Source organism: Coenobita brevimanus, chromosome 21, assembly GCF_032717465.1.
Source record: "Coenobita brevimanus isolate Jiangsu-jjx chromosome 21, ASM3271746v2, whole genome shotgun sequence".
Taxonomy (NCBI): Eukaryota; Metazoa; Arthropoda; class Malacostraca; order Decapoda; family Coenobitidae; genus Coenobita; species Coenobita brevimanus.
The window spans coordinates 2,679,660-2,705,343 of NC_136974.1; the positions used below are offsets into that span (position 1 = coordinate 2,679,660).

The 25,684-nt window shown below is 41.6% G+C and overlaps 2 protein-coding genes across 2 annotated transcripts in view; both read right to left on the reverse strand.

The window, feature by feature from the left end:
* LOC145392059 (uncharacterized) overlaps positions 1 to 12,257 on the reverse strand; it is a 286,089-nt gene extending 273,832 nt beyond the window's left edge. The window contains exons 1-5 of the mRNA XM_080266515.1: positions 12,191 to 12,257; positions 11,188 to 11,324; positions 10,490 to 10,658; positions 7,735 to 7,832; positions 4,579 to 4,696 (exon numbers count right to left, since the gene is read on the reverse strand). Of these exons, the coding sequence (XP_080122641.1) occupies positions 4,579 to 4,696; positions 7,735 to 7,832; positions 10,490 to 10,658; positions 11,188 to 11,324; positions 12,191 to 12,257 (589 nt within the window). The remainder of the gene's footprint in view (positions 1 to 4,578; positions 4,697 to 7,734; positions 7,833 to 10,489; positions 10,659 to 11,187; positions 11,325 to 12,190) is intronic.
* A 2,568-nt stretch (positions 12,258 to 14,825) lies between these two features.
* Positions 14,826 to 25,255, reverse strand: LOC145392178 (uncharacterized). The gene is made up of 2 exons (XM_080266627.1): positions 25,211 to 25,255; positions 14,826 to 15,387 (listed from the first exon to the last, which is right to left on the reverse strand). The coding sequence occupies exons 1-2, from the start codon at positions 25,242 to 25,244 to the stop codon at positions 15,107 to 15,109; spliced, it is 315 nt and encodes a 104-aa protein (XP_080122753.1). The 5' UTR covers positions 25,245 to 25,255; the 3' UTR covers positions 14,826 to 15,106.
* Positions 25,256 to 25,684: the final 429 nt, after the last annotated feature.

The window sequence follows — 25,684 nt, forward strand, 5'->3', positions numbered from 1 at the left end:
TCTGTATGGTTCAGTGGTAACGTGCGTGTGCGTGGAACGCGAGGGCTAGAGATCGAATCTTGGTCAGACCAATAATTAATTTATGTTTCATTCCAGTTATTATATTGGTTGGCAGCAGTGTGGGATGTGAGGCAAGGCTTGGAGGGCAATGATGTTGATGGTTAGCTGACAGCATTCTAGCTCTTACACTCCAGGGATGAGCTGTTTGGAATGGTCCACAGCGTCCCCAGTGGTGGCCTCCGATGCTATGCTACCGTGTGTTCGAAACTCACCAAACTGATCAAAGGGAGAAAAGAGAGGTGTAATAGGGTCTATAAATGCCCGCGTTGCCCAAAGGCAAAGTGGGGATCCTCTGTCTGGCTCAGTGGTAACGTGCGCGCATTCGGACTGCGAGGGCCTGAGATTGAATCTTAGTCAGACCAGTGATTAATTGGTTAAGTTTCAGTTCGGTTATTACATAAGGTTTTATCACATTCATTTCACAACATTCTTTTAACATTCCCTGCTGCTTTTCTATTTTTTTTTTTTAGACAACTGCATGTCAGTCTAGATTCAGTCACCTTTAGCATTGTTTTTATACATGATTCGTATTTATTATTTTTTCAAAGTACTAGTTGGCTAGATTCGGTTCTTTGCAGCTCCTGGGCCACTGTTATGTGTTTGCTTATTATCAATGTTTGTCTGATTTAAAAACTGAAATACCTGTACTCTTTGGCAGTTTTGTGGTCAACCTTCTGGCTAAAACTCTCCAACGTGACCTCACCTGGTATGCCTAGAATTATACTGTTTGATGCCCATATTGCCATTCTAAGATACATCATTACTCATTGCACTGCTTGCCAGTTTCAAAAAACTTCTTGCATGCCCACTGATCTACTGATGTCTCTAGTGTCATGGAACTCCTGTCATCTGCTTTATTTTGCAAATGACCTCATACTTTTGCAGCTAGCGACTCCCAGAGTCTGACCACTACTTAGTGGTGGCCAGAATCAAGATCCAAGTATGATGGAGAAATAGAAGAAGGGAAGGACGGGAGGAAGGAGTAGTTGCATGGAGAGTGGAAAGGTTACAAGAGGATGAGAAAAAGGCAGAATATAAGAGAGAAGTGGAGGAAAGACTGAGTAAATATGAATTGGAGCAGATGGGGGGCGTGGAAAGTGTGTGCAAGATATTCACAAAAGAAATATGTGCAGCATGTGATGTGATGTGTGCAGTGAAGAGAAGATGGAAGGGGGGGTGCAAGGAACAGCATGGTGGAATGAAGAAGTGAGACAGGCTGTGGCACAAAAGAAGAAAGCAAACAATGAGTGGATGAGAAATAGGGGCGTGCAGGAAGTTGATAGGCGGAAGAGAGAGTTATATGTAGAAAGAAAGAGAGAGGTGAAAAGAATAGTAAGAGAGAGTAAGAAGAGAGTGGAAGAGAAATTTGGAAGGAATTTGAGTGTAAAGTGGAGGGACTGTAAGAAAATGTTCTGGAGAGAGGTGAAGAGAGAAGGCAGGGTGGCAGTGAAGTTAGCAGGGGAGTGAAAGATAAAAATGGTAGTTTACTAGTGGAGAAGGGAGAAAAAGTGAGCAGATGGAGAGTACGCTTTAAGGAATTGTTGAACATAGAGGATGGAAGTAATGCGAGTATAAGTGGCTGGGGAATGGCTGGGAGAAGGAGGGAGGTGAGAAGACAGGAAGAAATCAGTAGGATAGAAGTTGTGGAAGCAATGAAGAAAGTTAAATCAGGGAAAGCCCCAGGAATTGATGGAGTGTGTGGTGAAATGCTGAAGCATGGGGGAGAGACAGTAGTAGAATGGATGTGGAAGATGTGCAGATTGGCCTGGGAGGAAGGTAGAGTCCCGGAGGATTGGAAGTCAGGTATAATTATTCCCTTGTACAAGGGAAAAGGGGAAAAAGAAGTGTGTGGTAATCACAGGGGCATTTGTCTTCTTAGTGTAATAGGAAAAGTGTATGATAGGATACTTATTGACAGAGTTAGGGAAATAACAGAGGAATTAGTTGGAGAAGAACAAGGAGGCTTTAGGAAGGGAAGAGGTTGTGTAGATCAGATATTCATTCTTAGATCTTAAGTGGAAAAGTTTCTAAAGAAGGGAAAGAAGTTGTATGCGGCCTTCATAGATTTGAAGAAAGCATATGACAGGGTGGATAGACAAGGATTGTGGAAAGTATTAAGAATATATGGAGTAGATAGGAAGTTGCTGAATGCTATGAAGAGTATGTATGATGGTGCTAAGATGGTGAACTGAGTGAATTTTTCTCTTTGAAGGTTGGGTTGAAACAGGAATGTGTCATGTCTCCATGGTTGTTCAATCTGTACACGGATGGGGTAATAAAAGAGATACAAGGTAGGGCAGTGGATGTTGGAGTGGCCCTAGTGAGAGAGGGTAGTGTTTGGAAACTCCCTGTACTGTTGTTTCCAGATGATACTGTGTTATTAAGTGAAGACGAAGGGGAGCTGCAAGGCTTGGTGGATGAGTTTGGGAGAGTGTGTTAGAAACGAAATCTATAGGTGAATGTAGGGAAGAGTAAAGTGATGGTCTTTGAGAGAGGTGAAGTCAGTGAATGTACAGTGAGGTTGGATGGTGAGGAAATGGAAAATGTGAGTACGTTTAAGTACTTGGGTAGTGTGATGAGTAAGGATGGAAGTCTGGAGGGTGAAGTGCTTGTAAGGGTACAACAAGGAAGAAAGGTTGCTGGTTCCTTGAAGGCAGTGATAAGAAGCAGGGAAGTGAGCATGGAAGTGAAAAAGTTACTACATGACAGTGTTGTGATACCAACTCTAACGTATGGAAGTGAAGCTTGGACGTTGTTGGAAGGACACAAGTCAAGAGTGAGAGCAGTGGAAATGATTTATTTGAGAGGAGCCTGTGGAGTCACATGGAGAGACAGGCTGACAAATAAGGATATGAAGGAGCATTGTGGTGTGGATGTGGATGTGATGGGAAGCGTTAGGAGGAACACACTGAGGTGGTTTGGCCATGTGGAGAGGATGGAGGGTGAGAGACTGACGAGGAGAGTGTATGTGGGTGAGGTGGAGGGGGGGAGAGGGAGGGGGAGGCCGAGGATGAGATGGAGGGATGGAGTGGAGAGGTATATGAGAGATGGGGGTGTGAGTTGGGAGCAGGGCAGTGAAATGGCGGGGGACAGGGCGACGTGGAGGCGATTTGTTTGTGGCAACCCCGTACGGGATTAAGTCGTCTAGCAATAGACAGATAGATATACTCCCGGAGTCTTCAGTGGCATAGATTTATTCTGATTGTTGTGGGAAGGGGATAACTTTTGAGACTAAACAGTATTTAAATGTATTCGGCCAACGCTGAGGGAAGCGAACTGATACGACTGCCTGCACAGGGTACACAACTTCATCAAAGTGGGGATAATGACAAAATGGGTAGCATGAGGAAAAAAAAAAAAAAAAGAGGGGGAACTGTTCCTCATTCATAATCAGATGCAGAATCACTGCAGCATCACACTGATGCTTCTTTTAAAAGAGTGGTTTACTACATCTTATCACTGACACGCTATTTTATAGATTCTGCAGCTTTAGTTTTCCTTTTTTTTTTTTTTTCTTTTAGTAACTGCATTTTCAGGGCAAAGACTGTATTTTCAGGGGAAATGTAGGATTAACTCTGCATTTATTCTGGATTACTTGAATTGTAGGGAAGGGGATGGTTACCATATATAGGATATCCTCCCCTTGCCCAGTTGTAGGGGGGAATTTATCTCCCCACCCACCCACTGGGATCTACGCCCATGCCAGACGCCTCCTATCCCGTCAGGGGTGGGAATGTCCTTTCCCAGTACCTTGCTTCAGAGATAACCTCCTCTCCATTTCGCACCAGCTTCGTGACCCTCCTTCAGGAATCACACATCATTTGCTGTTTAAGCATGACACCCTGACCAAGGTCAGCAGAAAGTGGTAGGTTTTTTAATAAAACCCTCTATTTGCTGGCAGAAACAGTGTAATACTTGCTGCCTCCCCAGCCTTCCAGTCTACCCGTCTGTTCTTCACGTTACTGGCACTCTTCCTCTACAAGTTGGGTTCACTTGTTTGTTTACCCGTACTGTATACTGAAAGACCACCCATGACCAGCATGCATTAGGCACAAGGACACTTTAGCTTCTGAAACAATACAATTGTATAGTGTATACATGTAATCCCTTCGGTAACACTGTCTTCACTGTCTTGAAAATTTCAGTGTTGCTGCCACCAGACAATTTTTTCCAGCTTGGTAGAAAACTCTCAAACATCAGGATTTAAGGCCATATCCAGCAATCCCTTCAGTATGGTGACTTCTTAACATTTCTTTCCTACTTGTGACAGACAATTTTATTCAGCGTAGGAAATATCCCTGAGACGAAAGGAATTAATCTTAATTGCTGGAAAATAATAAAGCACTGATATTTAAAAAAAAAAAAAAAAATCATTAAAGCTCTTTCTCATTAGGCACAGACCACAAGTAGCTAACAACACAACAGCACCAGGCCTACTTCACACTAAAATCCTGAAGCAAATGCGCAAACAACTTTAGGTGATTTTGGATGATAAAAAAAATGCAAATCCCTGCTCACCAATGCCCTTAATGACAAAACTGGAGGATGCGCCGTCGAAGGTAGCTGTGAAGGAGTCTAATTCATCCTCTGGGGTGATAGAGACGTTGCAGAAGTACTCTAAATCGGGTTCCCACACCTGGAGATGAAGAAACGGAAGAGAGGTGGTTGGTGCGAAAAGGAAAATGGATTATCATAGACAGAGAGAGATTGAGAGTTATTATGCAAAAGAAACAGGCTGATGATTTAGAATTTTAGGTAACAGGAAATACCCTAAGAGAAAGACAATCAGAACAATGGCAATAAATCTTTCCTATGACAACACACAGAATACATTCATCATCATCATCATCATCATCATCATCCTGAGTAGTCTGTCCCCTCATCTACTCTGTCCACATTAACTTGACCTAAAACACATCTCCATATTTTGAATGTCAAGTTGTAATGGAGATAAACAGTAGAGTATGGTGCTAGTCATGAAGAGGTGCTATGGAAAAGTTTCACAACCGTATTAGTGTCTTATGCTGCCAGTGAACTAGGGAAAATAGGCTGCAAAAGGAATAAAATCTCCCCCAAGTTAACAGAACAAACTTTAGGACACCTTGACAGAGGATGCAGATGACAGAACCACTTTGAGGTTAATTTGTCCCATTACATTTCTGTTTTTATCCCCCCATCAGAGAGGAAAAACCTAGCACTGTACCTTCACGTGGCGCCAAGCGCAGAAAAGAAGACCAGAACAGAGATAAGGTAGGGGAGTATATGAGGGAGAATGGTGTGGGGGCGCCCACCTAAGTATTTGTGATGGACGCACATGTTGTAAGGGGGCCTAGATTTCAGGATTGAGTGGTGTTGAGCCTCTTCATTTTTTTTCATTTTTTTTATCAAATTAAAGTGCATTTTTAAGCTTTCTACAGAGGTAAATTTAAGTTAAAATAAAAGTTTACTTTGCAGATACATGTATTATATCTGAAATTTACATTATCCATGAAGCTAAATAATAAAATAAGCTGTTTTTGAGTAACTGTACTCAAGGTTTCTATACTTTACTTACATTAGGCCAAGTTATAAAGATAACAGATATTATACTATAGAAAGCTTAAGTATAAGCATGGGACAGAATGCATTTGGTAAACAAAACTCTATTATGAAAAACACGTCACTCGTTTCATTAAAAAGGACAATATACAAACAGTGTGTCAATGCAACTACTCCACATCCATTCCACAGATGTTAGGTTAGGTTAGGTTAGGTTAGGTAATTTTGATGGGTTAGGTTAATTTCCTTTAGCTATAAAAATAGGACGTTTCATGTGATAACAAGCATCCAACCTGAGTGTTTTCTTTTTCTCGTTTAATATCAATTTCCGAGAGAAATGTCACAGAAGAAAAGATTCTTAAAATGACTGAATCTACTAGGAAATGTTAACGAAAAGTCGAAAATTGAATGAGGTATACGTGTAAAGTTTGACCAACAGTATTCTATCGTCCATCTGAGAACGCAGGTGACATTTATAAGTTATGGGCAACTGCTCGTCAGTGAAAAATTCTCAGACTCTGTATAGGAGTCCCAGTTTTTTAGAGGCTTCTTTGGCAATGGATCTAACATACGGTGTCCAGCTTAGGTTTGTATTTAGTATCACACCGAGAATGTCAGTACTGGAGGAAGTGGGAATATTTACATTATTAAAAATTATGTGGGAGTCGGAAGGATTCTGTCAGTCAGAAAACTGAATTACTATTTTAGAAAATTCTGACAAATTAGACAGCATATTTAACCTAACAATGAATAATGAACTATAAGCTATGATATAAAAAGCAAAGTATGACATAAATCTTTCTCTAGGTAAAAATTTATGCAGGTGTCGTCATTCAAAAATACAATTTCTTCTAATGCCAAGAACACATAATTATAGGCTTTGGCAGTCTAGATCATAATAAGCATAAGTATTAAGACTGTTGAGTGTAGCACCGAAAATCCGAAATGGCAGTTATCCCCAATGTTCAAAGACTATTCATATCCTCTACTACTGTGGTATTTCACTATGTTTTGTAACTTTGTTTCCCTACCTGTAGTAACAGGCTAGGACTATCCAGGCTTAGGTTTTTATGCAATGCCTCCCTTGGCCAAAGACGGCTGCTGCAATGCCCCAGTACCTTGAAATGTAACTATGGATTCTTATGGAGGCTGCAGGCATAAAAATGCAAAAACGAATTCCTAAGAGATATATAAAATGTTGTAAAACAAAGAAATAAATTACCCCCTTATTCGCTTCTTCTCCGATTCAGGTTCAGGTAACAATGATCGTTCTCTAGCATTCGAAAGGCATAAAATTATAATACTAATAATAGAAGATTGTCTTGCGAGTCTCTTATATAGGAAATTAATCAGTAATAAAACCAATGTTTTATCAAATAATCATTCGGGTGACCAATTATCCAAAATACCAAAGAGCTACCGAGCTACAGCATTCGACTTCGTATAAAAGAAGATTATGGTAACTAAAGAAAACCATCCCGAACGTAAGGACAAGGGTAGCTATTTAATTTTCTAAGAAATACTCTATTACATTGTGTGTTCTTTCATTACTTATATATTAATAAAGTCATTAAATTCTTTTAATGATGATTGAGTATATGTTTAGGTAATATAGCTGATTATATTATACTATTTATAGTTGTTCAATATGAGGTTTTCTTAAGTAAGGTTGAGGAGATTTCCCTAACAGTGCCCCAGGAGGCCCTTTCTTGCCTGGGGGCCACACAGTGGACGCATGTGAGTCCGGTGCGTCCACCTGGGGGCGCCCCTGGATGGTGCGTCATAGGACAAGGTATTATTACTGTGCAGAGCTAGAAATGTCTGAAGATCCTGTTGCTGCGGCCACCCATCACAAGAGGCAGCGTTGGGCAGCACATACAGAGAAAGGGAGTCAGAGGTCATCAATATCACAACAAGTCACTCTCTCTCTCTCTCTCTCTCTCTCTCTCTCTCTCTCTCTCTCTCTCTCTCTCTCTCTCTCTCTCTCACCTTTTTAATACTTTACAAACAGAGAAAACTACGTGTATCAGCTCCTCAGCATCACAGAGTTCTATATGTATTAATGTAAATACCAATAGTCACGACCACGTTCATACTCTTGCATAGCCCACCTAATCAAAACAGGCCAGTACTCACAGCAGGACAGTGGACCAAATCAATTGCAGGAATGCCCTTCTGCGTGAGGTTAGTAATCTCGGTGTGGCTCAGTGATGTCCCCTCAATCATGCCCATCACTGCAAAAATAAATACATGTTGCGAATTAGTAACTTAGCGTGGCTCCTGTTCACACTCTGCATTATTTGTATCGATCTAAACTAAACGTAATTTGATTAAACGTAATGTCTGCGTGACTCGGACGAACTACTGACCCTTTCTAAATTATGCTTACCTCTGAAAGAAAGACACATCAGACAAAGAGAAAGTTGCTCATCTTATGCAATGTTTTCTACCATCTTCTATGTGTAGTTACTGTGGGTGTCCCATTAAGGAAAAAACTCAACAGACATTAGTCAGAATGAAATACCTGCGTGTGACAGGACCAAGGAAAGGATTAACATTATAAGTTCTTAACAATTTGCTGATAAAAAGCTATTTTTACAGTAGCCAGATAAGCATAGGCAAATGCAAAGATACTATACTCTGTTCACTCTCACCTGGCCTGAAATTACCATCCCTCCATCTTTAATACTGAGCTGTACCAAGGGATTCAAACAAGAATAAGATGTTAGTCACGAAGTGCTGTAGGGTGAAAGCAGAACAGTAGTATCGTCTTATTCTACCACTGAGCTACAGGAAATAACCTAAAAAGGAGGAAAATCTGGGCCACATTAATGTGAAAGAACTATAATTTAAATTTTTATTTTTTTAAGGTAAAATTCATTCGGATCAGATGTTTATGAATGGTGTTGTGTTGCTTGTGACAGTGAAAGAATCTTTGTGGGTCTATTTAGTGCTTTGCGAACGTCTGTATAAGTGACGATTCCGGGTGTTATGTGAAAAAGAGTAATATCATGGTTGCTGAGAGAAAAGGTGACGTGCAGAATGTTGTCATGATAAATGATGGGACCTGAATTGGTGGATCAGTTTAGGTGTCTCAGTGCAATGATATGAATGATGCAGATATGTAAAAGAAGTTGAGAAAGGGGTGGCATAACGAGAAAAAGAGGCCAGTACTTGAAGGACTTATGTTAAACAGAGAACTGAGTGCGAAGGCTGCAAAAGAACGGTATCAAGTTATCCAGTGCATTGCCAACATTAACGGATAGGTGTGAGACTCTGATGTCAAAAGCCTAGAATGTCAAGAGTGAAAGCAGTGTAAACAGGACGATTAAAGAATATAATGGCTGAACGAGTTGGAAAGATTAAGAAACAAAAGAGATGTGCCATACTGTAGAGTTCATTAGAGTGTAGAAGATAGTGTACATACATGATAGGTGTGATTATGGAAAAAAAAGAACAAATAAGAACAATATGCGGACAGTGTATATAACTGTATTTGAGGGTGGAAGGTGACATGGAAGGCCAAGAGAAAGATAGCTAGAGATAATTAAATGTGTGAGAAGAAAAGGATGGAAGTTGAGGAAACAAAAGAAATGACAACCGACAGAAACATGTTTGAAATATGTATCGAATGCACATGGCAAAATTTTCACTCTATTTTTACTTGAAAAACAAAAGAATAGCTATATCCCTTGATTTTTGTGGAGCACCTCAAAAAGAAAGAGAAATATGCATGGGGCCTTTTGCCATTGTTTGATGAGTGAGAGACTGTGGTAAATTTCACTGAACACATTGTTGAAGGCTCTCATACTCTTATTGTTTTTCTTCTCTGTTTGTAGATCCCACTGAACCCAACTTTTTGTGGAAAAATAGGATGATGAGAATAAGGATGAAAAAAAAAGGAAAGAAAAAAATAACTGAATATACATACACAAAATGTTGATGGATTACTTGTCACTACCTATCTATCTATCTATCTATCTATATAAATACTTACATACATGCATACATACATACATACATACATACATCTATCTGTTGCCAGACGCCATAATCCCGTAAGGGGTGGCCATTTGACTTAGAGTTATTTGTTTTACGGGGAGGGGCACTAACCCTCCACCAACCCACTTGTTGACACGTAGGGAGCACGTATGGTTATATGGTTACCACCCAGCGCTGCAAATGGTTTCTTGGCTTACAGGAAACAATTTGGCTTGTCACTCAATGTAAAGCCACTTGTAAAGGAAAGAAAAGCAATAAGAAGTGACAGGAAAGATGGGAGAAATAGGAAGAGAGGATGGCAGGCACAGAAAAAGAATGATAAAGGCTAAGGAAGAAGTAGGCAGCACTACATCAAGTGAGTGGATGATGGTCGCCACCACCTACCACAACATACATACATACATTATTTATATATATATATATATATATATATATATATATATATATATATATATATATATACATATATATATATATATATATATACTACAGTATATGCCTAATCTACACGTCGTTCTTGGCGTGTCAACGAGCCCTACGGCTGCAACCATTTTAGGTTTACAATGAAGATTTTTTTCCTGGAACTCCGATTATGTGTTTATACTTCGTGATAATATAATGATACTACAGTGTATAATACCTGGCTGAGTACAGTAAAAGCATGATGATTGGTAAAGATTTGAACTCTGTACACCTGTCGGCGGGCCCCAGGTAGCTCCACTTTACTTCACCTACTATTGTTTTGTTTTGTTTTTAATATTATTCCAGGAAAAAAATGGTGACCAATTACGGCGGCCAACACTTCCAGCATTTTCCCTTGGGGTGGACAGCAGAAACAAAAGCTGAAAGTTACTGCACTGGACATTCCTCTGCATCATTTGACACTCACCTGACACAAAGTACGTTCCGGGCACCAGATACGCGTCCGCGGCGATGGAGGTGGTGGCTGAAGCGGGGTCTTGATCAGCATAGTAGGAATTTGGCGCCCCGTAACCGTAGTCCACCAGGTAGGATGCTTGGAGGGACTCAGAGGTAATGTCAAGAACGATGGTCCCTGCCTGTTGAGTGCCAAACGTATGGTAACGTATGGTAGGATAAGGGGCACGGGGTATAACAAAGACAACATTGGTAGTGATGGAGAGAATGTTTGGAAGGCAAGATAGGCATGGACGGCAGGACAGACAGTGAGGCAGGGAAGGTGAGACGGGCAGTAACGCAGGGAAGGTAAGAAAGGCAGTGAGGCAGGGAAGGTAAGATGGGCAGTAAGGCAGGGAAGGTAAGAAAGGCAGTGAGGCAGGGAAGGCAGGACAGGCAGCGAGGCAGGGAAGGTAAGACAGGCAGGGAATGTAGGGTAGGCAATGAGGCAGGGAAGGCATGGAAAGCAAAGCAGGAATTACATAGGTAAAGAGGAATGGGGGAGAAGTAGAAGGAATACTCATCTTTAAATATACATTTTTTTCTCATCACCCACTTGCTTTTCTTGTACATGTAGCCACTCTCTCTCTCTCTCTCTCTCTCTCTCTCTCTCTCTCTCTTAACCATCATCTCCCTCTGCTATCACTCCCACATACATTATTCTTAACTCACAGTGTTGCTAGCGGTCATGGTGAAGTTGGCGCTGCCTCCTCCGGTCTTGTACACAGAGATGAGGTTGTTGTCTACAGAGCCGCATTCCTGTGCATTGCAGGTCAGTTCGCATGTACCGGTTGTTGTCAGCAAGGCCACTGTAATTGAAGGACTGATTAACAAAATGCACAGAAGAAAAGGTCATGGAAGAATCTACAGAAGGGCGAGAAAGAAAGAGGTAGTGAGGAGTAGAAGTGTGGCGTACTTCAGGGAGGAAAGATGGGTTAGTCTAGCAAGGAGTAGTGAAGAGTGGTGACTGGAAGCTTTGAAGGCTTTTTCGTTAGTTACTTTTAATCGGTATTAAGACTGCGTGTCATGCAGTCTTAGAAGATTTCTTGAACACTCCGTACAAAAAACAACGCTTTAGTACAAGAAAATAATCAATAATCCATCCACCAATAATACATATGGTTGCATTTAAATGATCTGACGATGAAAATGAAACCGAGTATACTGGCGTATTTTACAATAATTTCAAAGCTTAACACCGAAATCATATACATTTTTGTTCTACGAAATAAATTGCAATAAAGCTACCTTATTTTCAAATTCTACTGAAAGTGGGCAGTAGAGAACTGCCTTACTCTGGAGCCGTAATAAAGAAGTTGTAACGCTGATTTTACAAAGAGAAAAGGAGAGGATGGGATGTAGCCAAACCATTACAACAGGGATGGCCCGACCAGGGGGGGTAGGGGGGTCACCTCCCCACAATATTTGTTTCTAAGTTGGTAAAAAAAAAATTACTGAGTTGGTCAAAAATCGAAAGCAGAGACTTTTTTTTTTTTTTTTTTACATAAAAGGAGAGGTGTCCGAGAGAACAAAATATTTTCTTTACTAAAGTTTTTCTTTTTTATACATACAGCATATTTAGATGACAAAATAAAAAATGCCCTAGTTTCCCTCCCGTCAGGAGAATAGTCAAGTACCATATTAATCAAGAAGCCTTGGCCTGGACTCCCTTCACCCAAGGAACGGTGGCGAGGTGGGGGGGGGGAGCTATTGGTCAGGTCATATATAACTCCAAGTGTCATGACTGGGTCAGTTAGTTTAATCAGACTAAAAAATAATTTACATGGTGTCTATTTCTTTGTCAACGATAATTCAGGCTTGGGCCCAAGTTCTGGTGGATACAAGCAGGGATGGCCCGACAGGGAGGGGAGGGGGGGTCGAGTCACCCCTCAATTTTTGGCTCAGAGTTGGTCAAACGTTCACACAGTTGGTCATAAAACAAGACAGGCTGCTTTTCCAACAAATGGAGTAGGGTATATTGTGAAGTCCAATGAATATTCACAGTTATGAGGGTGCTTTTATGGTGTGTGTGTGTGTGTGTGTGTGTGTGTGTGTGTACATATATATGCCCTTGGGTGGGAAAGGAGGTCCGGATTATATATATATATATGTAATAAAATCCTAGGGCTATTTTTTGTTTTTAAAATAGTAGGAGAAGTGCTGTATCTAATTTGTTGGTCAAATATGTTCGAGTTGGTCAAATTAGTGGCGGGTTGGTCAAATAACAGGTGAGTTGATCAAATATGCGGTAAGTTGGTCACAACTAAGGTTACCCACCTCCCGATCGCAAACTCCTCGGGCTATGTCTGCATTACAAAGTCACTGACGAGAACAAAAATATGACTTCCGAATGATAGTATCGCTGATTATTAACACAAATTATTTTTCAGTTGAAGCTTCCACTTTTTTCAGAATGTTTAAATTACCTAATTTTGGTGGGTGGAGGTGTTTGAAATTTGGGATATAGCTTTCAACTCTTCCCTGTTCGGTGGTGAGCGCCCTTGTGCTTGTCACCCTCAGACACCAATAATGGGTGTTCATGGCACTCCCGCAAGAAACTTAAGATTCTGAGAGAGTGATAGGCATTCCCATTGAAATGGGTGCGCTATACTCAGCCTGCCCAGCCCTCAGCATAAAAAGCAGTTTTCCAGGAAAACATCAACATTACGGACTCTTTTTTTCACCCCTATTCACTTTTTTACTTTTTAGCCATATTTTTTCACATACGTGGGTATGTTTGATGTCATAGGTGGTCGATAGTGTTTTTTAGGAAATAAACTAACCTTCTCTGTCTCCGCATAGGATATAATGTCTGGAGGTAATATGAAGAAACCACTGACCTGTACTGTAGAGCTCAGTGGCATAAACTCAAGATTGCGTCAGGGGTTTGAGGGAGTTAAGGGTAAGGGAGGGAGTAGAGCGAAAAGGAGAAGGTTTGAATGGGAAAGAGTTAAGTGCTGATGAAGGACGTAGGTGAGGTGAGGGTGGGAGAGAGACGCTTCAACCCCGACAATGCAATCTTGTTTGTAATTTTTTTCTTTTCTTTTTTTTCTGGCTAGCACTAGACGATTTCATGCGGCTTTAGTTAGATCTCTTGTTAAGGGATTAAACCTAGTATATCTCACTTCTCCAGTTTGAAAAAGCCTCTCTTCACCTGAATAAAACCGTGTGGATTTAGCAAGAATACACTGATAATGGCGTCACAGGATTGAAAGGGTTAACACGGGGAGGGAAAGGTTAGAATGGGTGGAGAAAAGGAGGAATAATGAGGCTTAAAAATAAAAAAGGGTGAGGGAAAGAAAGGACAAATAATGAGGCTGAAAAATGAAAGAGGGCGAGAAGGAAATGAGAAGTAAAATGGCTTAGAAATGAAATGGAGTGGTCTATGGCATCTGGAAGTGAGGTAATGAAAGCAGAAACGATATAGGCTTAACCACTCAATGCCACGATGTATCTACTACTACTACTACTATTACTACTACTACTACAGCTACTGCTGTTACTACTAATACTACTACTTCTATTACTACTACTGCTACTAGTACTGCTACAACTATTATTAGTACTACTACTACTACTACTGTACTGCTACCGCTATTACTACAGCTATTACTACTACTACTACTATCATTATTATTATTATTATTATTATTATCATTATTATTATTATCGGTATCACAAGGCAATTTGATTCAACCCAGAACAGATATCCAGTGGTGAAGGGGTTAATGAAGACTACTGTATAATTATCTGATCCCTCCGGTTTGAACGTCTCCCCAGAGCTGAGTAAAACGTATGGTGGTAGCGACAACAGAACATCATACACGTCATTGATGCGAAGTGGTTGAGGAGGGAAGGAGGTGGCTTGCGATGGATGGAAGTGAGGGAAGGAAGGGGGAGAGGATAAGGTGTAAGTTTATGAAAGACGAATATAAGGGAAGGGAAGGGAAGGGGAGAGGATAAGATATAAACTTAAGAGAAATAAATGCTGTATGATGGGAAGAGAAGGGAAGAGAAAAAGTTGATATGTAAGTCTATGGGGGACGAAAGTGAAGAAAGGGAAGGGAGAGGATAAGGTATAAGTTTATGGTGGATGAAAGTGAGTGAAGGGAAGGGAAATGGGTGGGGTATAAATTGATAAGGGGCTAAAGTGAAGGGAGGGACGGAAAGAGGAGAAGGACTGAACGTGAAGGGATGGGAAGAGTAGAGGATGTTTAAAAGGGATGAAAGTTAGGGAAAGGAAGGGAAGAGGATAAGGCGTAAGCGGTGAAAGGGTAGAGTCATATGAGGGATGGGAGCAAGAAAGAGGCAGAGATGAGGAGAGTACAGAGCTCAGCGAGAGATAAAATGGGGATTTACTCGCGTTGGAAGGAAGGGGTGAGGAAAGGGAAACGTAAAGGATCAACATCGACCTTTTCAGTGTAGCGACTTTTTTTTTTTTTTTTTTAATTTATTCTTGCTACCACCAGACAATTTTTTTTCAGCTTGCCGCAGGACTGACATCCGGTAGTGAATGGGTTAATGAGAGCTATGTCCAACTTCTTCCGTTCGAAGTCTCGGCAGAGCTGAACAACATCATTTGATACCTGCATCAATAGGATATAAAATACGTCGTCGTGGTGATGTGGTTAAGAGAGAAATGGTTGGATTTTATAAGACCTGGACGTGCACTGTGTAACGTGCAGTGCTTACCATCATCGTTACTACAGAGGCAATATTCTCCCTCGCTGATGGCTGCCAGAGCGTACTGGTGCTGGAGACAGGCACCGGCGCAGTCTACGGGAAGATCGGCGAAGTCTCCCAGTGCCATATCATAGAACACAGATGCAGCAGGGGTCGCTTCATAGCAGCCGTGCAAAGCTGGAGTTGGCGCTGCAAAATACAAATATTTATAACTCAGCTTTGTAAAACTCACGGCTAAATATCATACTAACGCAGTCAGAAATACTATAGCCAAGATATGAAAAAATAATTAAAATACGTGTGGAAAATATAAAGATATAAGTAAAACCACAGTCACAATGAAAATGAGCATGCATTTGCGATGCCGCCCTGAAGATATTTCTGTAATATCCTTAATGCCACATACAGGACTCGTAAAATTTGGTGAGTGGGTACATAAATTATCGTACATCTCTAAAAATTTATTCAGCTTAAAATCTGTTACACAATGTCCTGCAACCTCCCATATCTGTGACATCTTTACTGATGGTCAGCAGAAGCAGGGCTTAGTTCGGATCCTTGTTGCCATCACCGTCGCCATCATGATACACGGAAATGATCTCATACACCGTGGCCCAGTCGTCCCTCTTGTAGCCTTGCAGGGGTGAGAGGGTCAGGTGTCATGTGTGGGTTTCATGGGCTAGAGATGGAAGGCAGTGCTTACGGACCTAGAGTGATTCCCTGGGGCCGCCTATGGGGACACTATTTACTTTGCAAACAATATCTTACCAGATTTGCTCGCACACAAATAATTTCCTATACCGAAATGTTTCATACATATTTCTTTATTGTCAACTAACACTGAACAAAGGAAGCCTAAACGCTGAGGACTATACTTAATTTATACCTGGTCCAGAACTTTATCTCCATCTCGAATGCTGAATTGCTGAGTTGCAAAAACAGAGTTGCGGAATATGATGCTAGTCACGAAGCAGTGCAAGTGAAAGGATGGAGTGCGGCAAGATTTTGTTTTTCTGCTACTGAGCTCTGTGAAATGGGTTTCAAAAGGACGAAAATCTAGTTCAGGTTAAGGTGAAAGAATTATATTATCTTTACATATTGCAATAAGATGAAGGGATATTACAACACTATCCACAAAATCAAGGGAATTTATATGGAAATTGAAAAGCTTGCAATTAAAACCTACAGTCTGTGAATATGATGCATTACATAACTCCCAAACTCGTATAAAGTTAACTATACTCTTTTTACTCGAACTCGGCCTAAAATTGCTATCTGTTCATCCTAAATGTTAAGCTGTAACAATAAATGAACATTGATTATGGTGCTGATCACGATGAAGTACTGGGAACAGGAAGTAAATCTGTGGTATTATGTTAGTCTGCCATGAACAAAGTGAATCTAGCTATCTATTGCCAGACGCCTTAATCCCTTAAGGGGTGGCCACAAACAAATCGCCTCCATGTAAAATAAGCTCCAAAGAGTCGAAAATCAACTTAGATGGAGACTGGGTTGAGGGGATGATAAAGTTGCTGTGGTGGTGTAGTTGGTGGTGGTGGTTTGTGGTGGTGGTGTGGTTGTTGCAGGTGGTGTGTGGTGATGGTGTGGTTGTTGTTGGTGGTTTGTGGTTGTGGTGTGGTTATTGTTGGATTGTAGTGGTGGTGGTATGGTTGTTGGTGGTGTGGTTGTTGTTGGTGGTTTGTGGTGTTGGTGTGGTTGTTGTGGTGGTTTGTGGTTGTGGTGTAGTTATTGTTGGATTTTAGTGGTGGTGGTATGGTTGTTGGTGGTTTGTGGTGGTGGTGGTGGTGCGGATGTTGGTGGTGGTGGTGGTATGTGGTGGTATGGATGGTGGTGGTGGTTTGTGGTGGTGGTGTGGATGTTAGTGGTGGTTTGTGGTGGTGGTGTGGATGTTAGTGGTGGTTTGTGGTGATGGTGTGGTTGTTGTTGGTGGTTTGTGGTGATGGTGTGGTTGTTGTTGGTGGTTTGTGGTGATTGTGTGGTTGTTGTGGTGGTTTGTGGTGATGGTGTGGTTGTTGTGGTGGTTTGTGGTGGTGGTGTGGTTGTTGTTGGTGGTTTGTGGTGGTGGTGTGGATTTTGGTGATGGTGGTGTGGTTGTTGGTGGTGGTTTGTGGTAGTGGTGTGGTTGTTGGTGGTGGTTTGTGGTGGTGGTGTGGTTGTTGGTGGTGGTTTGTGGTGGTGGTGTGGTTGTTGGTGGTGGTTTGTGGTGGTGGTGTGGTTGTTGGTGGTGGTTTGTGGTGGTGGTCTGGTTGTTGGTGGAAGTGGTGTGGGCTGTGACGTGGTGGTGGTGTTGATGGTGTGGGTTGAATTGCTGGTGATGACAGTGTTATTGTGTAATGGTGACTATAGTGTTGTGGAGGTGGCGGTGGTACTTTGGTTGTGATGGCTAGGGTGTTGTTGTTGTTGTTGTATTGGTGGTGTAGTGTGGTGGTGGTGGTGCAGTGTGGTAGTGGTGGTGGTGCACTGTGGTGGTGGTGGTGGTGTAATGGTGATGGTGTTGGCGGTGATGGTGATTGTGTGGTGAGGTGGCAGTAGTGGTGGTGGCAATGGTGCGGTGTGGTGGTGGTGACGTTAGTGATGGGAGTCGTGGTGATGGTATTGTGTGGTGTCGGTGGTTGTGGTTATGGTGGCAATGGTGACGATGTGTGGCGACGGTAGGAGTGATGATGGCAGAAATGGTGATGGTATAGTTGTGGGGGAAGCAGTGGTGATGGTGCTGTGATGGTGATGGCAGTGACGATGGAATTGTTGTGGTAACGATCGTGATGGTGTTGTGGTAGCGATGGTGATGATGTTGTGGTGGTAGCAATGGTGATGGTGTTGTGGTGGCGATGGTGATGATGTTGTGGTGGTAGCAATGGTGATGGTGTTGTGGTGGTAGCAATGATGATGGTGTTGTTGTGCTGTTGTGGTGGTGGTGGTGGTAATAGCAGTGGTGACGGTGTTGTGATGGTGATGGTGTTATTGTAGTGATGATAGCAGTGGTGATGGTGTTGTGATGGTGTTATTGTGGTGATGACAGCAGTGGTGATGGTGTTGTGGTAGTGATAGGAGTGGTGGTGGTAGCAGTAGTAATGGTGTTGTTGTGGTGGTGGTGGGTGGTGGTGAAGCTGTGGTGGTGGTAGCAGTGGTGACGGTGTTGAGGTGGTGATTGCGGTGGTAGTGGTAGCAGTTGTAATGCTGTGGTGGTGGTGGTGTGCGTTACTGGGGAGAGCTGGCGTGTTTATATCAAGCAAGTATCAGTTTACACACTCATTACTTATGCCCCACCCACTTATAGACGAGCTGAGGGAGGGGGGGGACTGCCGGGCCGGGGGAGGGGGGGGACTGCCGGGCCGGGAGAGGGGGGGACAGTAAGAGTGAGGGGGAGATATACTGGACGGGTGGAGAAGAGAGAGAATGGATGAGGGTAAGAGTGTGGGGTGGAGGGCGTGGTGAAAGAGAGTGGAGTGTGGAGTGATAGGGAGGGCGTGGGGTAGAGATGGTGAGGGGGAGGGTGTGGTACACAAGGGATGGTGAGAGGAAGAGTTGGGGTAGTGTGTTGTGGTGGGGATGGTGAGAGGAAGGGTGTGGTGGAGGAGGTAGTGTGAGGGAGGGCGTGTGGTGGAGGGGATGGTGGGAGGGACAGTGTGTGGTGGAGAGGATGGTGAAAGGGAAGGGGTGGGAAAGTGCTAAAGGGAAGGGGTGAACGAGGGTAAGAGGAAAGTGGATAAGAGGAAGTGAGGGAGATGGTGGTGGGAAGAGGGAGGGGGAAGGAGGTGAGAGTGGGTAAGGGAAGAGGGAAGAGTGTGCTCGGTGAAAGGAGGAAGTGTGGGAAAGGGAGAGGAAAAGAGGTGGGAGAGAGACGTGAAACTGAAACGAGGTAAGAAAGGAAGAGTCGCTGAGGAAAGAGGTGCTGCAGGAAGAAGATTAGGTAGAAAGAAGAGTAAGCAGGAGGAAGGTTAGGCTGGAGGAAGGTTAGGGGAAGCGTTATATAGAGGGAATGTTAGGCAGGGGGAATGTTAGGCAGGTGGAATGTTAGGCAGGAAGAAGGTTAGGCAAGGGAGGTAAGAAGGAGGTTAGGAAAGCGAAAGGGTTAATATCTCCAACATCACCATCCTGGGAGGAGAACTTTATTCATCCTTCATTCCACAATCTCTCATTCCATCAGTCTGGGGTCCTACTACCGTACATAGTTTATGATTATTCACACATCTGTATCCCACTACCCAGTCTTTCCACTAAACATTTCCCCATCCTAGAGTCTCATCGTATATTTTCGCTTCACTGTCACTTCAACTGATGTTTTGATACTTTTTTTTGTGTGTGCAAAGAATAAAGAACCATTGGCTAAAAGCCCGCAACGTTGTTTCTATAAAAAAAAAAAAAAAATGTAAGCCAAATGCATGTTCTGATCGTTTTGAGATGTCTGAACACGTTACTTCCACTAGTGTTTGAAAATATAATCACAATACCGTTGCTTGAAAACACATCACATTCAAGTTTTGATGGTTTAATATATACTAAATTTATTATCGTTAGAAAGCATACTGATATAACAATTAAGCTGTTAAATGTCTCCGAAGTAAAATCCATCCATCCATCCATCATCCAAACTTTTTTGCCCCATCAGAAGCGTAGGAGCTGAGGACTAAGCTACTCAGTCCTTATATTTAAGGTGAAGGTGACCAGCCTCACTTCTCCATGAGTGGCATTATATGAGTAACAAGCTTAAACACCCTCGTATGTTAACCCTTACAGACCCAATCCGTTTCCAGCGCTTTACCCACTAAAGCATCAGGCGCCATATGATTATGTGGCCACCACCTAATGTAGTAATCTGTTTTTTGGTTTACATGAATCCATTTGGCTTGTTAGTGTAGAGTCACGCGAAAGCAGCACGGCATCGAAAGAGCGGATGGTAGACGCTCGCCTACCACGGAGTAAAATCCCATTCCAGGTAAGGTAAATTTTAGCTCCTTTGATTTCGAGATGCGTGGACATTGTGTTTGAAAGGCTGTAAAACTTAGAAAACAAAGATCACACAGAAGCAAGAGAAACAACACTCTCCCTGATACTACTGCACGTGACCGGTGTAGTCTTGCAAACTTATTTTATTCAGGGGGAGGAAATTCATTTGGCACTGACTTAAAGTAACATACTAACCCTTTCCTTCGTACTATCACATATGGAGATTTTATTTTAACAGAATAAAGACAAGCTTACTCAGCTAAGAAAAAAATATTACCAACTGAATGATTGCTGCACCGAACATACTGTACAGTCCGAAATTTTTAAAAAATAAAATAAGAAACAATTATTCACATCTCTTTTCTCTAAAAATGTGAACTGAAGCAGGAAGTAGAATGCACTGAAGAATTTTTAAAGATGTGAAACAGTTTAGACAGTCAGCTCATGACAACAAAAACAGACGACAAAGAATTGGACTGGATGATGTTTGGTCAACCATGAAAACACAATAACACCAAGAAGAGTAACCCCTCTCTCTGAAATATATATATATATATATATATATATATATATATATATATATATATATATATATATATATATATATATATATATATATATATCATCCAATCCTACTTTGCCCCACAAGGAGCGTAGGAGCCCGGGGCTAGGCAAGTTGGTCCTGACATTTAAGATGAGAGCGACCAGCCTCACTCATCCCTGAGTGGCATTACACGAGCAACAAACCCCAACCATTCCTTGGATGTAAACCTTGTATGTATGTATGTATATATCTGTTCCTTTGTGCCCTTGTTCTTGCAGCTTAGGGAATAAAATCTGGAGACGTATTTAATATGTTTCCCAAACTTAAGTAGTGTATAAGACTGTATATAAATAGGCTTGTCTTTACTCATAGACCTACACACACATCACAGCCATATAACCATAGAACACCAAAGTGACAAAATGCGTAAAACAAAACGATTCGTGATAACTAATAAACTGTTATCGAATATTATAATAACGTTAAAATTGGTTACAATGTATATTAAATAAAAGGATTTCTTAGGCCTTAATGTTCGAAGTTGTCAGAAAAGCATGAAGTGGATAATATTAAGTATCGATTGGAGCTAAAAGTTGTGAGCTTTGTGGTAAAACATTACGTGAACAAGTGAAGGTTACATTTTTCAGAGAGAGAGAGAGAGAGAGAGAGAGAGAAACAACTGGAAAACCTGGGTAACAGTGTTCAACTAGAAAGGGAGTGAGAGGTGAGATTTAGGCGTCTAAAAACGAGACAGAGGGACGAAATTCCTAAGTATGGGGAAGAAAGGTAAGATAGAACAAAGTCCATATAATAAAATGCTGCCTGAAAATGATGACGATGTTAGAGTATGATAGTATATGCAAATTTATTTTCATATTTCAACTATGCAGCGTTCCTAAAACAACGTTATTTCTATTTATACTCTGAGTCCTTAAATAATCCACTGTTTGTTGACGATTTCCCTTGGGTACCACAAACACTCCCCTTCCTTCCCACCCGGCTCTACCCTTCCCCCGCCCTAGAGCCACCGACCAGCACACACTTAACCAACCCTCTCATTGTGTGTGTGTGTGTGTGTGTGTGTGTGTGTGTGTGTGTGTGTGTGTGTGTGTGTGTGTTGTAGTAACCGTCTGGAATTATTGACAAGGTCCTCCGTGTCGTGATGTAGTCAAATGGGAACCTTGTGTGCGGTGTTCAGTCCATTAGGTTTATATGCTTTATTCTCCCGCCTCATACCTCACATCGCGTGCGCCTCCCCAGTCGGTACACTAGATTAAACTGGCTCTTCGCTTGGTATGTTATTTAAGCTTAAAAAGAAAATGGAAGATGTATGTTGTTATTGCGTGTCATATTTAACAAAGATTGGTTTTACTCAAGAAGATCTGGCAGGGTAAGGCTGTGTACTGTATAGGAAAATGTAATAAATACCAGGCTAGAGAGAGTTTTACGCGTTAATAACATTCATTTCACGCATTAATCCTGAAAACAGACATTTTGGGAGTTCAACTAAAATGGATATACAGTATAATACATAAAACTGAAAGCTCTTTTTTGCGCTACACACGATCTATAGCTAATAAACCCATTTTTATTGAATTCCATTTTTGGAGGATACAGGTGAGGTGCATCAGCTCCGTGCGTCTCATATGTAGAAAAACATGGTCACATTTTTAGCAGCTATAGAGATTTTCCACAAGCCTCTTCCTTACCGATAACTTTTCCACATTGAGCTTTAAATTTTCTATCTATTGCCAGACGCCTTAATCCCGTAAAGGGTGACCACGGACAAATCGCCTCCATGTCACCCTGTCCCCCGCCATTTCACTGTCCCGCTCCCAACTCACACACCCCTCTCTCATAAACCTCTCCACTCCATCCCTCCATCTCATCCATGGCTCCATCTCATCCTTTAAATTTTCTTGTAACGCAAATCGTGCTGATATTAAGCGGGTATAAATAACATTTAAGAGAAATTAACGCGTAAGAGGGAACCTAAATCGCAAAGGATGATGGAACTACGAACTCTCCACGGCAGTGTAGTGAAACCTGCCGCCTGGTCACCGCAGACTACACACACACACACACACACACACACACACACACACACACACACACACACACACACACACACACACACACACACACACACAGTCCAAGGCCCTTGTGCTAACGAAAGTAGTGTACGAAAAACATACGCACATACCAGATTAGACATTTTTATTCATGTAGTGTAGTAAACTCTCTCTCTCTCTCTCTCTCTCTCTCTCTCTCTCTCTCTCTCTCTCTCTCTCTCTCTCTCAAACCTCGATTACCTGCATTTAGTCACTCCGACACCTATGCTTTTTCAGTAAATTTGCAGGTCTGTTCGGCACGCAATGTCGAGACAAAATGCAATTCACTCCGTTCAATATGGTGATGTCTTTTCCAGTATGTTCTTTCTAGGGTGATTTTGTGCAATTTTGTATAGATGCTTTTTAATATTCAGTGGATGGTAGATGCAGCCTTCATTAATCTCGATATTCGTATTTTGACTGAGAACCGAATATAACAAGACATCATCGTATGGAAGGACTAAACTCTAGTCACGGATACAAAACAACATGGACAATCTTAGCTCTTGCAACACTCTTTCCTCCCCCCCCCCTCCCGAGCACTAGACAGTTTTTTGCACACTGAATTGTTCTTTTTTAACTTGTGCCACTTCCAGAAGTTTTTATTAAGTTTTATGAGCAAATGCTCAGACGAGGTTGCGTCCATGGTGCCACCTCCCCATGCCTTCCCGCGTGCTACACGGGGATCTGGCAGCGCTCATGGCTGGAACTTCACACAGCCATATTGCAGAACTTCTACCTATCAGAATTCTTTTATTCCCCGAACTGCATCTCTCTGGAACTCGCCTCCCCAGAGTTGTTTCCCTCCAAACTTCACCCTACAGCTGTTCAAGTCTGTTACAGATTTTTTATGAAAGGAGGACGCCAGTAATCTGGTGTATGGATTACTTTTTTTTAATTGTTTTTCCTTCCTCTGTTATATATATAAAAAAAATTCACCAGATTGGCTTAAGTCTGCAAACTGAGTGAAGCACACATTGTATGATAATAAACCAAGTCTCGGTAACTGCAAACCAAATAGATAGATAAATGAAACTGTCATATGCAGAGCGCTTGCCGGATGTATCCAACTGTGTCTGACGTTAGACATTGCCACCCTCTATGTGTCTATCAAATTTCATAAAGATCAGATGAGAATTGACGGAGATATGAATTGTTGAAAATCTGACCCATGTTAAAGATAGGGATTCACCCACCCCCCACCCAGCCCAGGGCCTCTAAGTTTAATGGAAAAACAATAGGCGTCCAAGGTTTATGGATATCTACCTTCTGATTTTTTTTTTTTTTAAGAACGATTGACGCAAAACTGTGACCTGTAGAGTGCGGACAAACAAACAAACAGAAAGACAAACATATTAAACTGACCAACATCCTTGCCGAACCGAAAGATTCAGGCAAACAATAAATAAATAAAAACACTCCGACACACCGTCGAGACAGCTAGGCCAATCCCACGCCGAGGACTGACATATTTACCTTAGTGGCGGACGGTAAAAAGGTTCGCTGTTGTTCGTTATGGTCTACAAGTCTCCAAGGAACGTATTTGTGCCGTGAAATGTAGGGTATCCGCCCTCTCTCTCTCTCTCTCTCTCTCTCTCCGTACATTTCACACACTAAAATATAAACGTTATTTGTCCGCGAGGAAGTTTGAAAAAATTTAATATAAGAGAAGTGGGTGAGCGGAAAGAATGCATGAAAATATATGGAAGACAGATCAGAAACCAGGCGAAAATTACGAAATATCAGACATAAAAAGATGATGATGATGATGGTGAAAAATAATAATAATAATAATAATAATAATAATAAAAAGGAAGAAGAACAACAACGATGATGATGATGGAGATGATGATGGTGGTGGTGGTGGTGGTGGTAGTGGTTGTGATATTCCCACTTACCAGTAACGGTAAGTACATTAATAATCAGTCAACCACTTATTCATCTTAGGCCCAGCACACTCCCATCATAGAAGAAGAAAAAATCACGGGATAACTGTTGCAAATTATACCATAGTACATCCCTTAAAAATACGTACAGGATATGAAGGGCAAACACTACATCGAGGTGAAAATTACTGAGAATGATGCATCAGAAAAGACAATGTAAAAAAAAAAAAAAAAGCCGATGACGACGTGAAAGGACCATGTTTTTCCGCAGATCTAGCTGATAGATGGCTGTTAGACATTATACTGAATGATAATAATAATAATAATAATAATAATAATAATAATAATATGCTGATTAATAATAATAATAATAAGAAGAAGAAGAAGAAGAAAGGAAGAGGAGGAGAGGAATAATAATAATAATAATAATAATAATAATAATAATTTTAATAATAATAATGATAATAATAATAATAATAATAACAGTAATAATAAATACTGACCTGCCCCCAAAACATGCGTGGCCATCAGTGCCATCACCAGCAGCATCAGCGCCATCTGTAGGCAAAGAGACGAACTTCAGAACACATTTTTAATTCACCTAATATTTCACTCCTGCAGACCTGTATTTTTATCGGTTAACCCCTTCAGCCCCATGATGTAATTTCTATTCTTGCTACTTACAGACGATATTTCTCCTAGGAAAAGCCTCTTGCATTGAAGGAGTTAATGAAGGCAGTATCTAACCATAGCACTGAAATCTCGCATCATCTGAATAAACTGCTCTGTAACAAGATCGTATCGCATCGTTTCGTTTATAAAGACTCCAACATGTTTGCATGCGTCGGCCTTGGCCTCCTAATGGCGGCTCTCCACGCTGTTCGATCTCTGGCACCCTCCCTATTCAGTCTCTTATCTCTGAGGTCACATTCTATGACGTCGTCCCAGATCTTTTTCAGTCTGTCTCTCGCAACCTT